A 25,530-nucleotide genomic window follows, 5' to 3' on the forward strand; every position below is an offset into this window, starting at 1 on the left:
ACAAAAGAGTGATGAGCAATAAATGAAGTAAGTTTTTGAGATCGAGTCATTACACCCTTTGATGGACTCCCTATGATGAGATCTTGTGGATGATCTTGTAGGAGAGGTGTATTTCTTCTATTGACCACTTGAGGAGGAGGATGTGAAGCATCAATATCTTGTGCTTGTACCACCATTTGCTCATGGGAGATATGAGTATCTTCATTTTCTACTCTCCCATCCTTTTCACCATCTTGTGGCACACTTGATGAAGAAGGTTGATCAATGACTTGTACATCATCTTTTGGCTTGATGTCTCCCACCGGAATATTCTTCATAGCCTCCCTCAATGGTTCATCACCTACATCATCAAGATTCTCATGTGCTCCTTGGGAGCCGTTAGATTCATCAAATTCCACATCATATGTTTCTTCAACCAAGCCGGTGGCATGATTAAATACTCTATATGCTTTGGACTTTGATGAGTAATCAACAAGAAAACCAATATCACAACATCTTTGGAACTTCCCTATGTGTTGCTGCTTCTTGTAGATGTAGCATTTGCAACCAAACACCCTAAAGAAGGGGACGTCCGGCTTCTTCCCATTGAGCAACTCATAAGGAGTCTTGCCAAGGAACTTTTGAAGGAATAGGCGGTTTGATGCATAACATGCGGTGTTGATTGCTTCCGCCCATAGAGCTTCGGGGGTGTTGTACTCATCTAGCATTATCCTTACAAGAGTGATCAAAATCCGGTTCTTCCTCTCAACTACACCATTTTGTTGAGGAGTATAAGTTGCGGAGACTTCATGCTTGATCCCAACTTCATCACAATAAGCTTCAATGTTTGTGTTGTCAAATTCTTTTCCGTTGTCACTTCTTATCTTCTTGAGCTTCACTTCAAATTCATTTTGAGCTCTCTTGGCAAACTTCTTGAAGCAAGATGCAACTTCGGATTTGTCATGAATGAAGAATACCCATGTATACCTTGAATAGTCATCAACAATCACAAGACAATAGAGATTCCCTCCCAAACTCTTATATGTTGTTGGTCCAAATAAATCTATGTGTAGGAGTTCTAGGCTTCTAGCACTCTTGTGGTTGACATAAAAGCTTTGGTTGGATGAGTATTTGCAACTTGCTTACCGGCTTGACATGCACTACAAAGCTTGTCCTTCTCAAACTTCACATCCTTCAACCCTCTCACCAAATCATTCTTCATAAGCTTCTTGAGTGAGCTCATCCCAACATGAGCAAGTCTTCTATGCCATAGCCACCCAAGTGTTGTTTTGGTGAATAGACAAGTCTTCAAATTTGCATCTTCGGAGGTGAAGTTCACTAGATATAAGTTGTTGTATCTAAATCCATTGAATATCACTTGATTGTCATCTACCTTGGATACAACAACCTCCTTCTCGGTGAACAAGCATTGGAAGCCAAGATCACACAATTGTCCAACGGATAGCAAGTTGAAGCTCAATGAAGCAACATAGAGCACATTGGAGATGGAATGATCATTTGATATTGCCACTTTGCCCAATCCTTTAACCTTGCCCTTTGAGTTATCTCCAAATGTTATTTTCTCTTGTCCATCTACCTCTTCATCTAGTGAGGTGAACATACAAGGATCACCGGTCATATGTTGAGTGCAACCACTATCAATAACCCAATGACTTCCACCGGTCTTGTAGTTCACCTACACACAAGAGATTCAAGCTTTATGAATCCACACTTGTTGAGGGCCCTTCACCTTCTCAACAAGTGACTTAGCCACCCAAATCTTCTTAGGCCTATTCTTGTTGGGGGGCCTAAGAACATGACTTTCATCATCCCACTAGGGTCCTTTCTAAGCATGTAGTGAGCATTGAAGGCAAAGGGTCTAGCATGCTTGGGCAAGGGTTGTGGCGGTGGAGTTTGACACTCATGAGCAAAGTGGCCTTCTTGTCCACACTCAAAACATCTCTTTGGCTTTGGCTTTGGTTGTTGTTGTTGAACTTGAGCCTTCTTCTTCTCTATACTTGCCACATATCCAATGCCACTTCTATCCATCTTCATGACGGTGTACATGAGTAGCTCACTTTGGAGATGCTTACCTCTAGCAAACTTGCTCAATCCAATCTTGGGATGCTCTTTCTCCAACTTGAGCTTCTTATTTTATTCCTTTAGAGCATCATCTTTCTTCTCTTCCTTGAGCTTCTTGTTTTCTTCTTTGAGCTTCTCATTCTCAAGAATCAACTCTTTGTCATGATCAAGAGTTTCTAGCACAATGGTGTTGTGGCTTTTCATTTCTTCAAGATCTTTCATGAGCTTCTCATTTGTGTTCTTGAGCTTGACATATTCATCATAGTCATTGCACTCAACCACTTGCTTGCCTTTGCCACTAGATCCTTGCTCAATGCTCTCATCAATCAAAACATCATATGATATAGCTATATCAATCTTAACAACATGGTTAGTAGCATCATGTGGCTCATTTGGTAGGAATTCTTGAGCAATGATAAGAGTATCATGATTGATCTTAAGAGTTGTATACTCATCTTTTAGCTTGTTGTGACTAGTGATAAGTTCATTGTGCACCCACTCAAGTTTATCATGTTTATCTTTAAGCTCTTTCTTAGAAGATTTGAGCTCCTTGAGTTTGGATGATATAGCATCATTAGTTTCTCTAAGCTCATCATTAGCCTTTTCCAATGTATCGCACTTAGCTAAGAGTGAATCATTTTTAGCATCAAGCTTTTCATTTGTAGCTCTACTCTTTCTAATGATCTTAGTGTATTTTCTTAGTATTTTGACAAGATCATCATATGTAGGTGAATCATCATCATCGCTATCGCTATCATCATCACTAACTTGCTCATCATCACTACTATCATCATTCTTAGTTACCTTGCGTTCACCTTTGGCCATAAGGCATAGGTGTGTAGAGGATGATGGCGATGGTGGCGGTGAAGATGCAAGATCAATAGCAATGGCGGCCACCTTCTCATTGTCACTATCATCATCGGATGATCCACTTGATGAATCAATGTCCATGAGCCAATCACTGACGATGTAGGCCTTTCCACTCTTCTTCTTCTTGTGGAAGTCTCTCTTTTTGCCATCTCTCGTCTTGTATGGCTTGTTCTTCTTCTTCTCATCTTCATCTTCATTGCTTGAGTCATCTTTCTTGCCCTTGTTCTTGTCCTTGAACTTGTCTTTCTTGGGCTTTGTGCATTGATGAGCGAGATGGCCAAGTTCGCCATAATTATAGCAATCCATCTCGGAGATTGACTTTCTTCTTGAGCTTGTGAAGAACTTCTTCTTCTTGCCATCGAACTTGATGCCACTCTTGTTGAGCTTCTTAAGCATCTTGGCGGTCTTCTTCGCCATGAGAGCAAGACTTTCTTCATCACCTTCTTCATCACTTGAGCTCTCATACTCAAGTCTTGCTTTGCCCTTATCTTGGCTAGCTTTGAATGCTAAGTCCTTCTCTTTCTTCTTTGTAGAGGATGAGCCATCTTGTGGCGTGATGTGCATGTACATCTTATGAGCATTGATCTTTCCCAAGATTTGTGTTGGTGTAGCGGCGGAAAGATCACCTTGATGTAGCATGGTCACAATGTGCCCATATTTGTCAATGGGGAGGACACTCAAGATCTTTCTCACAACGTCGGATGGTGACATTTGAGTAAGTCTAAGCCCATTAACTTCCTCTACAAGAACATTTAAATGAGAATACATCTCATTAGCACTTTCTTTGGGAAGCATTTCAAATGAATTTAGCTTTTTAATCACAAGATGATAGCGTTCCTCATACTCACTCTTGGTTCCCTCATGGAGCGCACAAACGTCCGACCATAGTGCATGGGCGTCTTTGTGGTTCCTTACACGGTTGAACACATCTTTGCAAAGGCCTCTAAAGATGGTGTTGCGAGCCTTTGCATTCCATTTTTTTCATAATTAACCTCATCGCCTTGTAGGTTAGTAGCATTCTGAGGTTTTAGGAAGCCTTGTGAGGCGGCTCTAAGAATACCAACATCTAGAGCTTCTAAGTACGCCTCCATGCGGATTTTCTAATATGGAAAGTCATCTCCCTCAAAGATAGGAGGAGGTCCATCCCCGTGAGACATCTTGCTCTAAGCGGTTATGCTTAAAAACGTGAGCATGAGGCTCTGATACCAATTGAAAGGATCAAGATGCCCAAGAGGGGGGTGAATTGGGCTAATTCTAAATTTTCTTGCAATAATCAAATCCTACGGTTAGCCCAATTAACCCCTTGTGCCTAGAAAAGTGTTTCTAGTAGACTAACGCACAACGGACTAGCAACCTATGTTCCAAACTTACTCTAGCATGGCAATTCTATGAATGTAAAGACAAGTATTGAATTGCTCAAAGTAAATGCTCAAAGTAAACTCTCAAAGTAAATAGAGAGAGAGTGGAACGTGGCAATGTTTTGCCAAGGTATCGGAGAGTCGCCACTCCCCACTAGTCCTCGTTGGAGCACTCGTGCAAGGGTGTAGCTCCCCCTTGATCCGCGCAAGGATCAAGTGCTCTCTATGGGTTGATTCTTCGACACTCCGTCGCGGCGAATCACCCAAAGCCGCTCACAACTTGAGTAGGGTCACCCACAAGCTCCGCCGGGTGATCACCAAGCCGTCTAGGTGATGGCGATCACCAAGAGTAACAAGCATGAACTCTCACTTGACCACGCGAAGCCTAATGAGAAGATGGATGCACACTTGTCTACTCTTGATTCACTAATGAGGCTACTCTCTTGGATTCTCAAATCTCAATCACCTCACTAGGACCTTGCTCTTCTTGGCACTCACAAACGTGTTTCTCAGCTATTGGATTGAGCAAAAGTAACTTCACACATGAGTGGAGCTTCTATTTATAAGGCAGCCTAAAAAACAAACCGTTATGAGCATCTGCGGGGTGACCGGACGCTCCGGTCGTGTTGACCAGACGCTCCAATCAGTTCAACCCGCAATCCAGTGAAAATGTGTTGACCGGACGCTGGCAGGGTCCGGTCGCTTTAAACCCTTACTAGAACCTTACTGTACTCGACCGGACGTTGAACCCCCCGGGTCCGGTCAGTACTGACCGGACGCGTCCGGTCACAGATTCCCTTCTCTGGAACCTTACTGGAGTCGACCGGACGCTGCCTCTCAGCGTCCGGTCACTTGACCTCTCTAGCGTCCGGTCACACCGAACGTAGACTGTTGATCAAATGAACTGACCGGACCCTGCGGCCAGTGTCCGGTAGCACCGGAGCCAGCGTCCAGTCAGCATTTGACCCTTCATTCACTTCCAACTCTCGATCATATGAATGAAGTTTGCTCCAAAGGATCTTAAGCATTCATAGGAGCTACCTAGAGCTAGTTTTAACAAGTGTGCACCACACCTAACTCACTAGACTCACCTAGGTCAAGCTACCCGTCCATACCCCCTTAATAGTATGGCCAAAGGAAAAACAAAGTCCTAAACTACTCTAAGTGTCTCTCCAACTTCAATCGACACTTAGAACTAGTCATCCTTAACATTGTCATCCATCCTTTGAAAACCGAAACGATTTCCATCATAGGGGCATGACAACCTTGATTGCCCAATTGATCTCCATTACCATGACCTAACTTAATTGCCTCTGTAAAACACACATTAGTTATAGTAATCTTGTATTGTCATTAATCACCAAAACCCAACTAGGGGCCTAGATGCTTTCACCCTCTAATCTTCTACGCACAAAACACTGATATACTTGTTGGGGATAAAATCTACAACACTCATGGTGTGCAAAAACAATGGAAAGACCATAATATCCTTCTATTGATTTTTTTTCTTATTTCTCCCATCTCAATACCGCTGAACCCTTCACGCGTGCATCTTCTTCTCCATGCCCCGGTGGCGACAGACACGTTGCGCGTGCCCCGGTGGCAGCGCCTCGTGCATGCCCTTGCGCGCGCCCCGGCGACCACGTCCGGTGCTCCCAGTGGACCTCTTCTTGTCCGTGCAGGGACAAATCAGGGCTTTACCCTCGTCATAGCCCACTAGAATGAGGTGGAACTGGATAAAGCTACTATTTTTTATCTCTGCTCTTATCAAAACTTTACGAGAGCAAGTTACGAGGAGCTCCTTAAATGCAGTTGTTCTATTTTACCATATTTAGCATAAAATAGCTCCAGGAGCTGGTGTTGGAGCTGTACCAAACGGCATCTAAGCTGTATCACTGCTTGGTGCAACAGGCATCGAACGAGATGCCATTCGATTCTAGTAGTAACATACTGTTTCTTTCTTTCTTTCTTTTCTTTTTTTATTTGAAACGAGGTGCTTTGCATTGCCGCCGTTCTATCTCGGGCTCTCTCCTCGGCAGGAGGGCACAGCCGGATGGCATGGTTAGAGCATCTCCTACAGGTTAGCTAAAAATAAATGCTAAATCTCTTGATTTAGCCAACATGTAAAATAGAAAAGCCTCTCAAAAACATGATGGCTACAGCAGCCTAGCTAAATGGTCCTTTTCTATATTCAAATGGGCCAAGACGGTTGGTCGGTACATGTCCACCAGGCCTGGTTCGCAACGCAGCATCGCCGCCAGGCCTGCTCGCAACGCACGACCGCCTCCCGTTCTATTCTCAATGCACGGTCGCCTCCCGTTCTGTTCTCAACGCACGCCTACCCCTTGGTGGCGCACCAATTGGTACGACTGTCCCTGCCTGGCCACGCCGCTCGGTGCGACGGTGGAGCCGAGCAGCAACCGCAGTGAGCACTTCATGCATTCAGATTTTCTCAGGTGAATCCATCCCTTTGCCCTGGAGCCATAGGTGTGTATTGGATTCTGAAGCCGAGTTCAATCTGCTGAATGAAGTGGTGGATTCATCATCTTCGGATGATGACGATGAATTGTATATTGCCGCTGCAGACATAGTAGCAACGGATATTGGCAATGAACCACGTTATCGTGGTTCCGTTGAGGGACATCGTGTATTAAATCGTGATAGACAGTCAGGGCACGTGAGACTTTATCAAGACTATTTTTCAGATGATCCTACATACGGGCCAAATTATTTCAGGCGCAGGTTTGTACGTACCCCATATTTCTTTTCAATTATACCTTGTATATGCATTCGATTTTCGCCTAATTAAATTGTCTTCTTGCATAGATTTCGAATGAGGCGTCATGTGTTTGTCCGTATAATGAATGCTGTCGAGGAGCATGACGACTATTTTGTGCAAAAGAGAAATGCAGCTGGTACCCTAGGACTATCTTATTTGCAGAAGGTTGTGGCAGCATTTCGGATGATAGCTTATGGAGTAGCGGCTGATGCTACGGATGACTATGTTCGTATTGGTGAGAGTACTGCTCTAGAGAGTTTGAGAAGGTTTGTTAGAGCTGTTGTTCATATATTTGGTCATGAGTACATGAGAATGCCTAATGAACATGATACAGCTAGATTGCTTGCAATTGGTGAGAGAAGAGGTTTTCCAGGTATGCTTGGTTCCATAGATTGCATGCACTGGACCTGGAAAAATTGCCCTGTTGCATGGCAAGGTATGTACGTGGGGCACAAAAAGGATCCTACAATTATACTAGAAGCGGTTGCTTCTAAAGATCTTTGGATTTGGCATGGTTTTTTTGGGATGCCAGGCTCACATAATGATATCAATGTTCTCCAAAGATCTCCTGTTTTTGCAAGGCTCGCTGAAGGTGAGGGTCCACAGGTTAACTATAGCATCAATGGAAACAATTATACAATGGGTTATTATCTCGCAGATGGCATATATCCATCTTGGGCCACTTTCGTGAAGACCATACCAGAACCTCAAGGTAACAAGAAGAAATATTTTGCTAAGGCACAAGAAGCATGTAGAAAGGATGTTGAAAGAGCGTTTGGGGTTCTACAAGCTCGCTTTGCTATCGTTCGAAGACCAGCTCGTTTGTGGGATGAGGACACACTCGAAGAAATCATGAACGCTTGTATCATTATGCACAACATGATTGTTGAGGATGAGGGGGATGACGAAGATGATTTCAATTACAACGACATGGGAGAAAAGGTGATAGTATCCCATGATAGTACCCCTGAGCTCGATGCTTTCATTCAAAATTACAAGAACATCAAGGACAAGGAAATGCACACACAACTTCAGGCCGATCTTATTGGGCACTTGTGGCAAAATTATCCAGATTTATACAATAATACTATTAATGATTGATTTCATTTGTCGTTGGACTGTAATGATGTTATGCTTATAATTATTGTTTCCTACACGATGGTGACCATGCTTAATAAAAAAAATAATGTGCTTGGTTGTTGGCTTATTTACATTGCATAGATTTCGAATATATGTGTGAAGGCCACCTCACAAAATGTGATACTGTATGTAACAAAATGTGATAATCCAGCTGTATACAACCACCACAATATCAGCACAATATGATACTTTATCTAATTTTGTATACGTCGTGCAAGTATGTCATTCTGGAGCTATTCATATAGTAGCTGTTGTTTGGTGGACATGGTACTCGTATCGACATTCATAATTCTCTCTTCTTCAAGGTTCCTCTCGAACTCAAATTTGTCTTTTTCAAGTCTGATCCTTTCTTCCTCAATTCTGTTCCTTTCTTCCTCGATTCTGATCCTTTCTTCCTGCAATGCAAAGGCTTTTTTGCACCTCTCCTCTTTCTTCAAATCCTTCTCTATGTCAGCCTCTTTCTTCTTTTTCAATAGATAATCCAATGCTTCGATGTTGGAACGTTGTCGTAATTTGTCTTTCTCCTTCTTCTTCCCTGTAGGTCTGTCCACTGTAGGCATTGCTGCCTGACTCTCTTCACCATTAGCAGTGACAACTAATTGTGCAGCCGCTACAGGACTTGAATTCACCGTGGTCTTTTGCTTTTTCCTTGAAGTCGTTCCACTCTGATTGCTTCTATTTTTCCACTTGGCCTTGTCTTTTAATTTTTCCCAGCAATGGAGGTAAGGAAAATTGCGGTGCTGCTTGTCCTCAGACTTGAACATTTTAATGCATTTTTTTCCTGCAAAATCAAACACATAGAGACTGCATCACATAGAGAAACATCATATACAATTGGTCAGATAGTTTCGGAATTACAATCTTTTGCTAGCAGTTCATGGATGGCCAACCGAGAATTATTTTGCCGCTTCTCCATTATCAGAGAAACATCATATACAATTGGAAGGGCAAGGTATGTTATCTTACCTTATCAGCGATAGATAAACCACTTTGATTTCTAGCCTCTATCTTTGAAACGCAACCAGCATATAAGTTCACATCATGTAGAATACCAGACCACCGGCTCATTAGGGAGCTTTGCGTTTGATCAGAATCAAATGTCTTGTTCATATGAAAATAATCATATATTCTTTTCCAATAAGTCGAACGTGATTGATCAACTCCGTGAACTGGATCCAAACTCACATTTAGCCATGCTGAGACCAACAATTCGTCCTCATCTTTACTGAAATTCTTGGACCTTTTCTGACTCCCTTTCACACTTGCTAGGGCCTCATCACATGCTGGCGTTTCATTAGGAGTTGGGACATTATCAGACAAAGCAGCAGGATTACAACCCCTTGTAATGATGTCGGTAAAAGATCTTTCCAAATCCATGGTGCCTGTGAAAAAATACCACAGTGACAATCAAGATCATTGACTGAAATATGATTTCAACAAACAGGTAAAACTGATGCATTCCAGATGTGGTATCATTCACAAGTAAATCAAGATCATAGACTGAAACAGGTAAATCAAGATCATAGACTGAAATATGATTTCATTCACAAGTAATTGCCAAGAATGCTTTCATTCACAAGTACTCGCAATACATAGCTATTCACAGATTGCATCTGAGCTTACATGTTCATTTCAGATGTGGTACATAGCTAGAGAGTTTCAACTGAAAAAAAATCTGATGAATAAAAATCTACTATTGATAGCAAATTAGACAGACACTTAACAAGTTTCAGAAAACTGTGACCTCAACTCATTATATGCACAGTTCAGCAATTGGATGATCACAAAGAAGAGGGTAACATACTGTTCACAGAATAAAATTACTAAACATACTGAAATACACAAGCTCTAGTTCAACAAATAAATTTGTAAATATGCACAATCACTACCTTCACTTTACTGCAACTAGTCAAACTTGTACTATCTAAAAGTAGCAAGAATGCTTTCATGATTCAGAGCTCACCAAATCTGAGTTCACAAGAATGCTTTCATTCACAAGTAATTGCCAAGAATGTTTTCATAAGCCAATGACTCATGTGCTGCAGCTGCTCTCTACCGAGATGATGACTACTCAACCTCCAGGAGTAATTTAATTCAGAATGGTCGCGTGTGCTCCTTTTTTCAACTTAGTGGAGAACGTGAGATGCAACCAATAAACAGGGAAAAACTCATACAAAATCAATTCATATGGATTGTTTTCTACACAATATTTGTTTATGTTCAGCCCATGGTAAGGCCACATTTAATTCAGGACAGATCTGGTTGAAAGATCATTTTTTTGCTAAAGATCATACTAACAAGTCAACATGTATGATGAAACTCATAGATCTGACGATTATCCTCTCAATGGACATAACCACAAGAACAATTATAGCTGAAACAAGACCTATTTTGTAAGGCAAGCAAGAGACATCACACATCACAGGTGGCTGACTTGAGAGCAATTAAATGCACATGATTTCACATCGGCAGCAACAGACTTCAGTAAACTAACCATCAATATTTGATTATTAAAAAACAAAAAAATTGGATCTAGGTATTTGGATCTCACCGGAATACATGCCAGACAAGGGGGTTGATGCAGCGGGGGCAGCATTGGGAGGAAGAACTCCACGCCGCAGCCTAGGTACCCCTGCACTTTGCAACCAAGGCAACGACGGCAACTGCTGTTGCCCCCAACCGCTGGCCGCCGAGAAGATGGGGAACGAGTGGAGCTCAGAAGAGTTGGGGTCCCCGTGGCCGTGGCTCACAGACATCAGATCCCCTTCTACTTGTGCCTGCGACATGGTGCCTCGGCACGATTCCGAGGTCCTCGAAGGGATGCGCGTCGTGGAGAGAGGAAGAAGTAGGTGCCGAGAAGAAGCAGCGCGGAGATGGGAAGAAAAACAGGAGCACAACAGGGGGGCGCATGCGGGAGCGGGAGAGGCTGGCGCGCGGAGAAGAAAATCGAGCGCGGGAGAGGCGAAGCCTGCGCGCGGGATTCCATTGGCGCCGCGGCGCGGAGAAGGAAATCGAGCGCGGGAGAGGCGAAGCCTGCGCGCGGGTTTCCATTGCCGCCGCGGATAGCAAGCGAGCCTCGCATGCGAAAAATGGCCAGCGACGACTACGGGATGGCAAGCGGTGAAAAATAGAAGACCGGATAGAAAGTCTGTTGGACAACTTTTTTGGGCCACAATAGCTATAATAGCCTACACAGATGCATTTAGCCCATATGTAGGAGATGCTCTTAGAAGATGTGCAGTTGCACACCATGGGTCGATCGATCTCCTATCGCACCGTGTGTGACACGACAATTCAGTCGATGACTCGATGGCCACCCGGGCTTCTGGACCACCGGTCCACCGGCTTCCATAGCGCGGCGCGCGGGCGGCTCATGCGGGCGCGCTAGCCCGATCTGTGGAACCGGCGGAAGCCCAGCCCGGCCCCTCTCCCGTCGTAGTCGCCCACGCATGCGGTCCCCCATGCGTGCCATTGTCACGGCACGGGGCGGGGCGGGGCGGAGCGGAAGTGCGGAACGCTATCGACTCGTGCACAGTACATACACGCACGTACAGTTGCAAAAGCGCTGCGCGGATCGATCGGTCCACTTCCGTTCCAACGGCGGGCGCTTGGACCGGTCCAGGTGCACATGGGCCGAGGCGTGGCGTGCTTGCGAAAGCCACGTAACGGGGGCGAGCTCAACGGTCTCATCAGGGGTGAGCAGTGCTTGCGTGTGCAGTGCAGTGGGATAGATAGGGATAGGGAGAGAGCGCCTTGCCGCCGCGGAATTATTTCGGTGTTCGCACCCCGCCCGACCTGCGCAGCGCTTGTCCTGCCGGCCGCAGCTGCATCAGCATCTGCATGCATGCACCGCCCAGTAGTGCTCAGCTTTGTCCTTTCTTGGGCCCGGCCCGGACAGGCCGGCCTCGTCCCAGGTCCCAGCTCGCACACGCCTCCTTCTGATTCCATCTCGGATGCCATGGCATGCCACACAGAGCCGTCAGATGTGCCAGAACAAGCACAGCCATGATCCTCCTCCCCTCGCGCGCTCTCTCTCTCCCCCCTTCAAACTACACATGCATACACACACTAGCTTTTGCTTTGATGCATGGCATGGTCTCATGTAGGCCCCATTTGGCTTGCTGAATCTTGACTGAAACTGCCTAAAAAAACACTATTATGGCTGAATAGTTGTGAGAGAAAAACACTATTTCAGTTGAAAAAAGAAGCCGAATATAAGGTAAGCCGAACGGGACCTGACCTGTACTCCTTCCTACTAGCTACCAGTGCGTTGCACTGCCTGGGTTGAGCAGGGCCTTAATGCACCTTTGTTGGGACGTGGTTGGATGCTTCCATCTCACATGCACCAATTAGCCCCGCAGGCCGGCAGGCCGGGTGGAGGTGGGCATGGGCTGCAGTGCTGTGCTGCCAGGAGTACGCAACGCACTGTGCGGCAGTGCTGCCTGCGTTAATGACCATTAAAGCTAAGGTACAAAAGACCAAAACGTCCTTAATTAATGCACACAATCTTCATTTATATATTCGGAATGATAAGGTTCGGGAGGGTTAGGGGAGTGTTTTGTTTTTTGTCTTTTATTAGTCCCCTAGTCACCCCAAAGGGCTAATAGACTAATAGGTTTAGTCACCCCTTTGGTCACACCCTGTTTGGGTCTTTACTATAAAAGGGGACTAAAAGGGGTGACTTGTCACCCCATTCAAACAGGCCCTAAGTGTTTGCTAGCATTAATCGGAGGACGAGGCTCTTATATACGGATGTTTCATGATTCTCCATGTGTCTCCGAAGATAGGGTTTCCTCCTATTTTTTCCAGAGGCAGTTCACTAAGCAAACCGTTTCTAACTAGGCACCGGAGCACTTTAGTTTATGAACTGCCCCCTAGAAACATATTGCAGAAACAATTATGTTAAATAAATCATCCCTAGAAATATATCCATCTTTTAGAGGCGGTCGGTTTAAGGTAACCATCCCTAAAAATAAGATTTATAGGAGCAATTGCTTATATATCAACCGCCACTAAAATATGTAATTTATAGGGGTGGTTGATTAAGTAAACCGCCGCTAGAAAGCGATTTTTACATATGGTTGATTTAGTCAACTGCCTTAAAAATAGCCGCACAATAAGTAAATTCATAAAATTTTCAAATGAATTTGAATGAAGACAAAATTTGTATAAAACTATAAATATCGAGATGATCTATAGGATATAGCGTAGTAAAGGTTTTGAAAACCGACCCTAAAAATTAATTTTGACCCTTAAAAATATTTTGTGTCATAGTGGCCACATCATCATGTCATTAATTGACACTAATTAATGGCCATAGAAACCATCCTAGTTTTGGGGTTAGGATTTCCTTTAGCTGTTGGGGACAAGCTTCTACCATCAGAATTAATCACAGTTGGTACTGTACTGTACAGCTTTTGGGTTTCTTGACCGAGAAAAGCATCTCTCACTAAACACAACCAACATATGGCATGCACTGTTTGCAGTGAAGATATAACAATATATTGCATATGAGACATGGCTCAAGGGTACAATGTGGAGTATATTCCATTATCATGTGATCGGTGATTAATTGTTCCTCCTTGTTCCTTTTGATCAATATAGCATACAACCGCCTTTAATTTCTACTCTTTGCATTCCAAATTGTAAGTGGTCTTAGCTTTTCAAGATACATAGCTGTTACTATTTATCTAGACGTAACGTAATGTGTATCTAGATTCGTAACAAAAGCCATGTATCTAGAAAAGCCAGAATGACATACAATTTGAAACACAAGGAGTACTACTCAGTGCTGCCAGCATAGTCGTGCAAAATAGTAGGTATTAGATTGCTGCATCCCTCCAGTTTTAAATTGGAAGTCGTTTTAATTTTGACCTAAGTCGAACTCCTTTTATATTTTATTAAAATTTTCCTTGGTACATATTTATATAGTGCTCTTGCATGGATACTTGATATGAATGGTATGCTAGTAATTCGGGTGTAGATTTGAGAGAATATTCTTTTTATTTTTAATAATAACCAAATTAGGTAATTTAGATGTAAATTGGAGTGGTTACTTTGATTATCCATCATAATTGGAAGGAGGTAATATAGACACAAATTTAGAGAGTTTACTAAAGGTTATGTTTCATAACAGTAGATATATATACGCAATTTAGATGAAATTTAGGGGTTATTTTATGTTGTATTTCATAATGACAAAGGCAGTTATTTTTAGAAAACAAAATAGATTTCATTACTTTACTATTTCATCAATGGTGATAAGAGTATCAAATGATGACAATGTCTTCCTATTTTTTGGAGAATTTTAGCATGTCTCGTAAGGATTAATGTAGAGGCGCCATTGCGAGCCACTCCTAAGTAACAATAAGATCATAAGATAGACCTTACTGTTGTGCCTTTCACATCCAGCAACCAAAAAGTCTCTTGGGCCCTCACGAGTGCATTATTCAGCATTCCATCTCCTTGTTGAATCCTTTTGTAATTTGGACGTCGTACGTATAATAGCAGGCACTGGCCACTTCTTTAGCTATCAAGATCAGAAAGTATACCTATATATATGTCTCAAAAGTTAAAGGAAGACTATATATAGAGCAGCAAACTAAGGTAGAGCATATAGTTAGCTAGCTAGCTAGAGCGAGCTGCTGAGAAGACCGCGCCGGCCTGCCGGAGAGGCTGCGCACGCCGGCGCCTGGACCACTGATGATGGGCTGATCGATGAGGTCCCAATATCCACCATCAAGGAGATGTTATGGAAGCATGACCCAGTACACCAACAAGGCCTGATGACCTGCTGATGGCCGGTCTGCGCGGCCTGGCCGGAGATAGATAGAGATAGAGACAGTGCAGGCTCGCTCCTCCGGCCTACCTGTAGCAGCAGCAGCTAGTGGCGAGAGGTGAGGTGAGATGGAAGCAAACGAGCACGTCTATCTCGATCGTTAGCTGCCGGCTAGCTAGTAGCACACACAGCAAGAAGCAGGGTAGAGAGGGGACTCGATCTCGCGCGCGTCGGGGCCATGTCATGTGCGCGCGTCGTCTTTTACTCGGTTTGGAGCAATACAAAGGCGCATGCGTGCGTCGGTGCGTGGTCCTCCGATCCGGACCGGAGCGCAGGGAATGAAAAGCGCGCGCCGAGAGCATCCGAACGACCGAACCAGACTTGCCTGGCATGGGCGCCGGCTGGCCGGCCAGTGTGCTTGCTTGGTGTACATGTGCACCATCGCGTCCGATCCGCTTGGTCACTACACTAGATTTGCACATCACTATCGACATCATTACTGTCGGATTTGTGAGAACCGACAATAATGTACTTTCACTGTCGGTTATGAGCTTGAAAATGAAAAAATAATTGGGGCTAGGCTAAAACCGACAGCACATCACTACCGGTTTGTGGCTTGAACCGGTAGTGTTTTGGCGGTCACTCATCAGTGCCGGTTTAAGCCAAGAGCTGACAGTGATTGGGCTCTATCACTGTCGGTTCTAGCCAAGAACCGACGATGATAAGCCTACAACACAAAAAGGCTGCAGCCGTCCTCTCATTCCTCCTCTCTTCCATCCCGAGAACAGAGGCGCGCGTTTAGACATTTTCCTCCATTGTTGCGGCTGCTCTTTACCATGAAGCTAGTGCTTGGATTTTGAAGAATGGCTTGATCTTTTTGCTTTAAGGTTAGTAACAAACATCCACTTCTTTGATTTTGTTGCTTAATTAGCTTCGTTTTGAAGGCTACATTGCTTGATTTCCATTCTAGTTCTTTCTCCATTCTAGAGATCACTTTTTCAATTGGACATTTGTGCAAGACTTAAATTATAGTGAATCCATCATCCAAAACGTTGATGTCTATGAACACATTTAAATTCCTAGCTAGTCAAGATCATCATTGTTAGTATGTGAAGCTATAATTAGTTCTTAGAAGTAGAGTAGAATAAATATTCTTCATTATTACACAATAATTGTTTTTTACTATGATTTTTAATTTACAGGGCCGAGGCTACCAATTTCAATTTTTTAATAATTAGTGTAAAATAATATTTTCCAAAAATGGTACTTTCGTGCTACAATTCTTGTTCATGAAGCTCGATTTCTTATTAATTCTTTATAATTACTGTCTCAGTATTTTTTTGTACAGAGATGGATCAAGAGTGGATGCATCTGTCCCGAACAGACAAGCGGTACATGCATGGCGTCAATCAGTTTATCACCGATGCCAAAGCCCATGCTGGGAATGGGAACCCTGTATTCCGCCCATGCAAAGATTGCAAGAATCATAGGAACTTTCGTCAAATTGAGTCTATACGATCCCACTTGATTACCAGGGGGTTCATGCCAAACTATACGATATGGACTATGCATGGTGAGGTTGGTGTGAATGTTCTGCAGGAAAACGATGATGATGTGGACATGCCTGACGTAGCCATCCACGATGCTGACGAGGAACCCAGTGTCAATACGGAACCTATGGCCATAGTTAATAATATGTTTAAGAACACGCTAGCTGACGACACCGAGGATAACGATGGCATTTCTCAGCTGCTACGTAATGTAGAGACCTGATGTCTTAGTGAAAGACAGCTAAAAAAGATAGAGAAAATAAGACAAGATGGCAAAACACCATTGTATAGGAATTATCCGATGAGTAAACTGGAAGCCGACATCATGCTGTTAGAGTTCAAATCGACAAACGGATTGAGCAATAAATATTTCGATCAGTTGGTAGTTATAATAAGGAAAATGTTTCCAGAAAAAAAATGAGTTGCCAGAAAAGGCATATTTGGCCGAGCAAATGATCTACCCCATCAGCCTCGAGGTTGAAAAAAATCCACGCGTGTTCCAATGATTACATATTATACCGTGGAGAAAAAATACAAAGACTTGGACAAGTGCTCCAAGTGTGAAGCTCCACGGTACAAGGAATGGCCATCAGATGAGGGTACCAAGACTAGAAGAGGTCCCATAAAGGTCGTTTGGTATTTCCCTATAGCTTCTCGGGTGCATAGGCTGTTTGCAGGTGCAAAGTCAGCCAAGTTGTTACGCTGGCATGGCGAAGAGCGTAAGAAAGATACAATGATGAGAGACCCCACCAATGGGCGTGACTAGAGGACTATCAATACTATGTTCTATAAGGACATCGGGGGAGAGGTAAGGCACCTTTGGTTTGCTTTGAGCGTAGATGGGATGAATCCTTTCGACCAAGTTAGAAGCAATCATAGCACCTGGCTAGTGACGCTCAGTATATACAACCTTTCACCTTAGGTCTGTATGAAGCGGTCGTACATCCAGATACCACTACGGATCCAAGGGCCAAGACAACCTAGGAATAACATCGATATGTTTCTAGAACCAGTGATCGATGAACTAGTGGAGATGTTTGAAAAGGGTGTGCCGGATGTTTGGGACGAGTACAAAAAGGAACATGTCACGATCAAGGGAGTACTTATCGCTACAATGGCCGACCTGCCAGGTCGAGGTTCGTTGTCCGGAGAGAAGACAAAAGGCTATATTAGATGTGTCAAGTGCTTGGACAACATCAATGCGGTAAATCTACCAAATAACTCAAAGATAGTTTATATGGGACACCATAGGTTCCTACCTAAGGATCACCCTTACCGCAGGAACAAAAAAGATTTCAATGGTACTATTGAGAAACGCTTAGCTCCAAAATATCGAGATAGGCCTACGATACTTCGAGAACTCAACAAACTAGAGGTTGTCCTTAGGAAGGGGGACAATGCAGTAGCAGCGCCTGACGGGAGCATTTGAAAGAAAAAATTAGTTTTCTAGAAACTACCTTACTGGACCATTTCTGAGTGTACACCACTGTCTTGATCCCATGCACATCACTAAAAACAGTGTGCGCTAACACTCTTAACATCCTTGATGGCCCCCGGGGGCATCGAAGGATTCACTAGCCACACGCCTAGACATGCAACACTTGGGAATCAGGAATGAGCTGCATCCCATGGAGCTAGAGAAATGGCTAGTTCGAACTTCTGGTTGCGTCATGGACATTGAAGAAGGAAGAAAAGCGTGCACTTATTTCTTACTTCAATGAACACAAAGTCCCGACGGGCTACCTGTGTGAACCCGAAGAGGCTAGTGAACATGAGAGAACTCAAGTTCAGCTATGGCCCTATGAAGGCCCATGACTGTCATGTCATTACTTACTCAGCTTCTCTCTGTTGCCCTGCATGGTATCCTCCCCCCAAAGGTCCACGCCCCAATCATAAAGCTTTGCTCGTTCTTCAACGTGATCTCAAAAAAGGTCATTGATGTGTCCACTGCTATAGCAGCTGCAGCGGGACATAGCCAAAACTCTCATTAGGCTTGAAATGCATTTCCCTCGGACTTACTTTGATATCTCATTGCATCTGCTCATTCATCTTGTTGACCAAATTAGAGCCCTTGGCCTAATGTACATGCATCAGATGTTCCCTTTTGAAAGATTGATGAAAGTTTTCAGGAGGTATGTTAGGAATAGATTCATGCTAGAAGGGGGCATGGTTGAAGGATGATCAACAGAGGAGGCCATTGAGTTCTGCACATATTATCTGGACATCAAAAGGGTCAGAGTTCTAGAATCTCGTCACGAGGGAAGACTATGTGGCAAAGGAACGATTGGGGAGAAATCTGTTACAGTAGACGACCCTGTTTCTTTCAGACAGGCATAGTTCGCTGTTCTCTAGCAAGCCGAGGGTGTGATGCCATACATTGATGAGCACAGGCAATCACTGCAAACTCTATATCCGAGCAGGTCATAGGCTTGGCTGGATAAAAAATATAAGGAGGAATTTGTCAACTGGTTGCGACGTCGCTTGCTTGGAATAAAGTTGGGTAATCAACTGGATGCCTTAGCCAAGGGACCTTTGAGTACATATCTTAAGTACCAAGGGTATGAGATCAATGGATTCACATTTTACACAAAAAAGCAAGATGGAAAGAGCACATATCAAAATTGTGGTGTTCATTTTGATGCTCACGACAAAAACAGCAACGTGTAGGCGACATACTATGGTTTCATAGAGGAGATATGGGAGCTAGCCTATGGTCCGTTGAAGGCAGCTCTTTTTCACTACCAGTGGGTCCGGCTCGAGGAAATCAACACTAACAGCGAAGGGTTCACTATCGTTGATCTTACTAAGACCGCATACAGAGATGACCCCTTCGTCCTTACAAGAGATGTTATGGAAGTCTTCTATGTAAGGGACAACAAGACAAAAGAAAGGCCAAAAGTAGTCCAAGAAGGGAAAAGGAAGATTGTTGGTGTCGATGGAGTGACAGACGAAGAAGACTACAGGGGATATAAGGAAATACCTCCATTCGAGGCGAACATACCCCTACCTATCCTTCAAGAGGGTGACGAACCTGCTTACATATGCCTTGATCACAATGAGGCCCTCATTGTTGATACACCTAAAGATAGTTAGATTATTGTTAACTATGTAATCATTATGCACATAACCATGATGGATGTTTGATCCTGATGAAACTCTCATCTCCTCTCTCCTCCTCGTTAATACTCTGCCAACTCAGCAAATATGCCGACGTATCATAGCAATTAATGAGAATGAAAGTTATTTAAAACTACCAATGAGACTGACCTTATTACTATTCAAACACTCAATTAGACACCGGACGTAACATTTCTAAACTTTACTCTGAATTTAAACACAAGCTAAATATAAATATAAATATATATGTCTAGACTTCTGATAGAAGGACATTAGGGCGGCCATTCTCTTCTGAGCTACTAGTAGTAGTGAGGGATCCACAGCTCCTCGGCGCCACTGGTCCCCAACCAGTTTGTAGTCCTTGCTCGCAATACTCAAAGGAGCTCAGCCCATAGTCGACATTGAGCAAAGGTGTAGTAGCTCCATTCCTCCTCCAACCTTCATTGATCATTGATGTATGTGCTCCTGGAGATGTGAATGGGAATGCCTGTGGCTTGTGTGTTGATTGTTGAGTGATCCATTTACTTGATGTGTGTACTGTTCTAGTGTCCAGATCAGGCCGAGATGAAGAGGAACGCTAAGAATGCCATGGAGAAAGAAAGTGCATAGAGAAAATTCATTTAATAATTTATAAAATTGAAACAAAAATTTGGGCCGCCTGGGACTCGAACACGGGTCTCGGGGGCTAAGTTGGGGAGTCTTAACCGTTGAGATAGTCGGAGGAATTCGAAAGGAAGGGAAAAGTTATACTACTTAACCCCTAACTAGTACAACCCCATCACTGTCGGTTTGAGGAATGGCCCGACAGTGATGGTTCCTCATTACTATCGGTTTATTATTAGAACTGGCAGTGATGAACAATTTCCCAAAGTCATTTAATAATTTATAAAATTAAAACAAAAAATTTGGGCAGCCTAGGACTTGAACACGGGTCTCGGAGGCTAAGCTGCGGGGTCTTAACTGTTGAGCCAGTCGGAGGTATTCAAAAGAAATGAAAAAGTTATCCTACTTAACCCCTTACCGCTACACCCACATCACTGCCGGTTTGAGGATTCACCCGACAGTGATATTTCCTCATCACTGTCGATTTAGAATTACAACCGGTAGTGATGAGCAATTTTCCAAAGTCATTTAATAATTTATAAAATTAAAACAAAAAATTTGGGCTGCCTGAGACTCAAACACGGGTCTCGGGGGCTAAGTTGCGTGGTCTTAACCATTGAGGCAGTTGAAGAAATTCGAAAGAAAGGGAAAAGTTATACTACTTAACCCCTGACTAGCTGCGATGGCGACAAGGCCCTTCACTACCGGTTTTGGTTCTTCACAGTCGGTTGCTCGAACCGACACAAAAGGCTCCATTCACTGTCGGTTTTTAAACTAAAACTGACAGTGATGTGTAGATGCTCCTCACATGCCAACAGTGCTCCTCACAAAAGGCGTCATTCACAAAAGGCACCACAACAGTTGGAACACTGCTCCCACCTACCCCGACAACTTTAGTTTTGAAATAAAAATGTACCACGACTGCTAGCCCCTATAAAATGGCCCTCGGCCAGGAGCTAGCCTCTCTATGCAAGTTGGTTTTAGCCAGGCCTTATTAGCCATGATACAATGTTTTCCTCTTACAACAAACCACAAATATCGTTATGCGTCGTTGTCCACCAAAATGGCGCACACAAGTGGTACTAGAAGAATGCTACTAAAGATAGAGCAACACCAAAGATTGGAGATGCCATGAGGTTTATAGAGCCATCCGCTGTGGTGCATATCTAGAAAAAGGCTATGTACATACAAGGTGGATTCATTGATGCCACATTGTCATCTCCAACCGGTATAGCTCATAGACCACCTCGGTGCTGCTGTTTGTCCCTAGTTGGTGCTAGAAGAATGCTACTGAGGTGGTTACATTATAATATGTTGATACACATTGATTGTAACATTGACCTGTACGCAAATAGGTCTTTGTTATCGTATATAGAATTTTGGTGTAAGGTGTTTGTTATCGTATATGTAATTTATTTCTAATATTTTTGTTATTTTTTGATGTATTTCATTACTATCTAAATAAATATATCATTGTTGTTAAAACTTTTCCACTGTACTATCTAAATAAATATATCTTTTACATATATGCACCTTCACTGTCGGTTCTACTTACAAACTGACAGTGATATTAACTTTCACTGTCGGTTCTATTTAAAAACCGGCAGTGATATTAACTTTTACTGTCGGTTCTACTTAAAAACCGCCAGTGATGTTCATGCCCCCTATATAAAACAAACCGCCGGCCACATACATCGATCCCACCCACCCATGAACTCTCACAGTCTCATTTCTCACATTTCACTCTCACTTCTCAAGAAATCCACTCTCTCTACATGATTTGGTCATGGCTCCTGCATTTTCAATGGTATTGATATGTTGTCTTCTCTAATATTCTATCTATATTTATTTGATCTATATTTATATTCATGTTTCTTTGCATTCTACATTTATATATATTCTTATTCCTTGCATTTGATCTATATTTAATTATATTGCCATATTTTACTTAGAAGAATTTTTTGTGCATATATTTTATGTTCATATTTTTTTGGCATTTTATCGATCAGGTGTGTCGGTGTTTCGAACAAACACCGGCAAGTAAATTTATAATTGATGCGCGTTAGGTCCGGATGGTGCACTAAAGGACACGAGGATTATACTGGTTCGGGCAGAATGTCCCTATGTCCAGTTTGTTGCTGCTGCTCGTGTTATTAGTACCGAAAATGGTTCGTAGTAGGGGGTACAAAATAGTCGAGAGAGGGACGAGTCCCAAGTCTCTGATGAAATGATCAAAAAGGCTACCAAGAGCTTGGTCGCTGCTCAGCTGTGTCTGTCGTGTTGTGTGTGTGTTCTCCTTATCTATCAAGAGTCGGTCCCCTTTGCTGGAGGAAGCACATCCCCTTTTATAGATGAAGAGGACAGCTTTACAAGTGAGAGGGAAAGGATGCATATGCTACCGAGCCTTGTTGTCCACGTTTACCGAGCCTTGTTGCCCATACCGGCGGATATTAGATAATGGTAGGCGCCTACAACACTGTCGATGCCACTGTAGAATGTCAGGATGGCTACAGAGCACTGCTCTACGTAGGGTATGGACTCTGGTACAGTGGTTTTGACTTATGAGTCTTGCCCTTCCTTTCTCCACATGCCGTCTAGTTCCTATGAGCCCCGGCCAAAGGGACGCGGGGGTCAGAGTCAGAAGTAGCGCCTTGGGCAAGGCTTTCCAATTGGAGAGGACGTCCAGAGGCCGAAGTGAGTGCTCCGATCTGGTGGGCCCAAGGGGTCGTGGAGCGGGCGCCGCTCCTTTGGGACCATGGCGTGGTGACAGTACATCCGTCATTTGTAGAAGGCATGAGTCTCTCCCTGGACCGTAGTGGTTGTCGTATGTCTATGTCGGGTTCCGTGTCTGAGGGCTGAAGGCGGCGCCTACAATACTGTTCAGACTCTGCAATGCCGGAATGGTCTAAAGCGCCTATCCCGTCGTACCCTGGCGGTACTTTTCCTACCGTGGCATAGGGCATGGTCCTTGGTGCTGCGTTTGACCCGAATGTCAAGTCGTACCCTATGCTCATCCTTATGATGGAGTAGGGCGTACTTGTAGGGCGAGGTGGAGTCTGCCCTTGACCCTCGGGCGAGGTGAAGCCTAGCCCTCGGGGGTCAGACGAGGCGGACTCTACCCTCATCCGTCGGGCGAGGCAGAGCCTGGCCCTCGGGGGTCAGGCGAGGCGGAGTCTGGCCCTCAGGGGTCGGGCGAGGCGGAGTCTGGCCCTCGGGGGTCAGGCGAGGCGAAATCTAGCCCTCGGTGGTCAGGCGAGGCAGAGTGTGACTCTCGGGGGTCGGGAGAGGCAGAGTCTGACCCTTGGGGGTCGAGCGAGGCAAAACCAGTCTCCTGTCATTTTGGACAAGAGACACAGTAACGTTCTCGTCTGATCGGGAGTGGCAACGTTCGATGGTTTATCAGTTCCACCTCATTGGGTCCCTCGGCATTAGTTTCCCGATAGTAGCCCCCAGGTGATTCGAGCAGAATCGCCAGGGGGTATTTTGATTTGCCAGAGGGTGCGCGTGAGCACACCCGATGGGTGTAGCCCCCGAGCCCCCGGGTGATTTGGGAGAATCGTCTGGGGGGTGCTTTGGACCCTTCGCGGGTAAGGCTATGAGGTTTGGCTTCATCAACCAGAAAGCTTCAAGGGAACCATGGTGTCCTGTTTACAGGGATTTTGTCTAGGGTTAGCCTAGCCGGGGCTCGACTTCGGATCGAGGCCCAGTTGATGCTCGTGTACCTGGGCTCCGGTTGCTTACGGGCCCATTTTCTGTTGGGTTGGTCATCGAGACCGTTGGGCCAATCCCTGGATGTTCCAGACCCAGGTGGGCCAGAGAAGAAGCATTCTGACCCATGTCTCATCTGTGGGTAAGGAGTCCGGTCTGCTTGGGGAGGTGAACCGTCTAGCGCATTTTTAGCGGGAAAGGATAGGGATCGTGGGCGCGTATCCCACGAGGTGACGTGGCGGTGCGCGTGGCAGGCCCAGAGGTCGAGGCGGATGGTTGCGCTTCTCGCATCCGTTGCCCCTATAAAACCATGGGGTCCGCCCCTAGGGTTCCGTACTCCACCTTTTCGCCTTCGCATCACCAACCTCCACCGTCAATCGCCAGAGCCTCCGACACACGCACTGCTCCCGCCGTTAAACTCGCCGCTGCCTTCTTCCCCGTGCTGCTCCTACCATCGCAATGAACCCGGGGTACAAATCCAACATCTCCCCTTAGCGCTTAGAGGGCCTCGTCTGCCGAGGCCTCCTTCACCCGTTGACCGCCGCCGAGGAGTGGCGGCTGCCTGGTGAAGAGGAGGAACCGGAGCCGCCCGAAGGGTACGTTGTTTCTTTCGCCCACTTTCATAAGCGGGGATTCGCCATGCCCACCCATCAGTTCCTTCAGGGACTGATGGACTACTACTAGGTGGAGCTTCAACACCTTACCCCCAACGGGATCCAGCACATTGCGGCATTCGTCACCCTATGCGAGGGGTTCTTGGGGATCAGTCCCCACTTTGACCTATGGCGGTATCTCTTCGCCGTCAATCTTCTAAAGAGGCGGTCCGGGAAGCAAGAGTTGCACGCACCGGTGGGGTGCGCCGGCATTCACCTCCACAGCAACTGGGTAGGAGCATACCCACTAATGCGTCTATCCACCTCCAACAAGGGGTGGCATTCGCAATGGTTCTATGTCAAAAATGACACCGTCGCCCCCTTGCCAGCCTTCACCGGGCGCTACATCTTGGAGGCCCCGGAGTCGTGGGGGTGGGGCATCAAGGCCAAGGAAAAGAAGCATCTCAACGGCCTTCTCGGCGCCCTCTGAACTCTAAAGGAGAGGGGCGTGAAGGGGTTGGGGACTATCAGTGCCTACCACGTGAGAAGGGTTGCGCCGCTGATGGCGCGCGCGCTTCCCCTATATCAGATGGTGCCCAAAGCGTCATTCGAAGGGATGGCGCTCACCGATGAAGCGCTCCCTCCTTCCGAAGTTGTGCAGCATATTAAGGAGGTGATGGAGCCTACAAAGGACTCTGTTGGCGCCGTCCTCGACTTTGTGTACCGGTGCCAGGGCATCCCCCAATGTGGCTGGAACCAAGGTTTGTTGAATTCGTAAGTTTTCTTTCCCCTTGCTCCTCTTTTCGCTTGAATTTCTGACCCCCTGATGCTAACCTTGGGATAGCGGGACCAGCCGGGAGGACTGTTCTTCAAGGACAGTCCGGCTCTGCTACCGAAGGACCCAACCCGGGCGGTAGTAAACCATGCCGTGGCCGGTTGGGACAAGAAGACAAGGGAGCTCATGAAGAAGAAG

The 25,530-nt window shown here is 45.0% G+C and overlaps 1 protein-coding gene and 1 pseudogene across 1 annotated transcript; one reads left to right on the forward strand and one right to left on the reverse strand.

The window, feature by feature from the left end:
- The first annotated feature begins 6,789 nt into the window (after positions 1 to 6,789).
- Positions 6,790 to 8,169, forward strand: LOC136490697 (protein ALP1-like). Its single transcript, XM_066486900.1, has 2 exons — positions 6,790 to 7,031; positions 7,116 to 8,169. Exon 2 carries the CDS (start codon positions 7,123 to 7,125, stop codon positions 8,167 to 8,169), a length of 1,047 nt encoding a protein of 348 aa, XP_066342997.1. The 5' UTR covers positions 6,790 to 7,031; positions 7,116 to 7,122.
- Positions 8,170 to 8,402: 233 nt separating this feature from the next.
- Positions 8,403 to 9,585, reverse strand: LOC136492876 (glutathione S-transferase T3-like; annotated as a pseudogene).
- Between the last annotated feature and the right edge of the window lie 15,945 nt (positions 9,586 to 25,530).

The sequence above is a fragment of the Miscanthus floridulus genome, chromosome 11 (assembly GCF_019320115.1).
Source record: "Miscanthus floridulus cultivar M001 chromosome 11, ASM1932011v1, whole genome shotgun sequence".
In the NCBI taxonomy this organism is placed as follows: Eukaryota; Viridiplantae; Streptophyta; class Magnoliopsida; order Poales; family Poaceae; genus Miscanthus; species Miscanthus floridulus.

Coding starts and splice junctions, on each gene's coding strand:
- LOC136490697 (XM_066486900.1), top strand. CDS start 7,123: ATGAGGCGTCATGTGTTTGTCCGTATAATGAATGCTGTCGAGGAGCAT.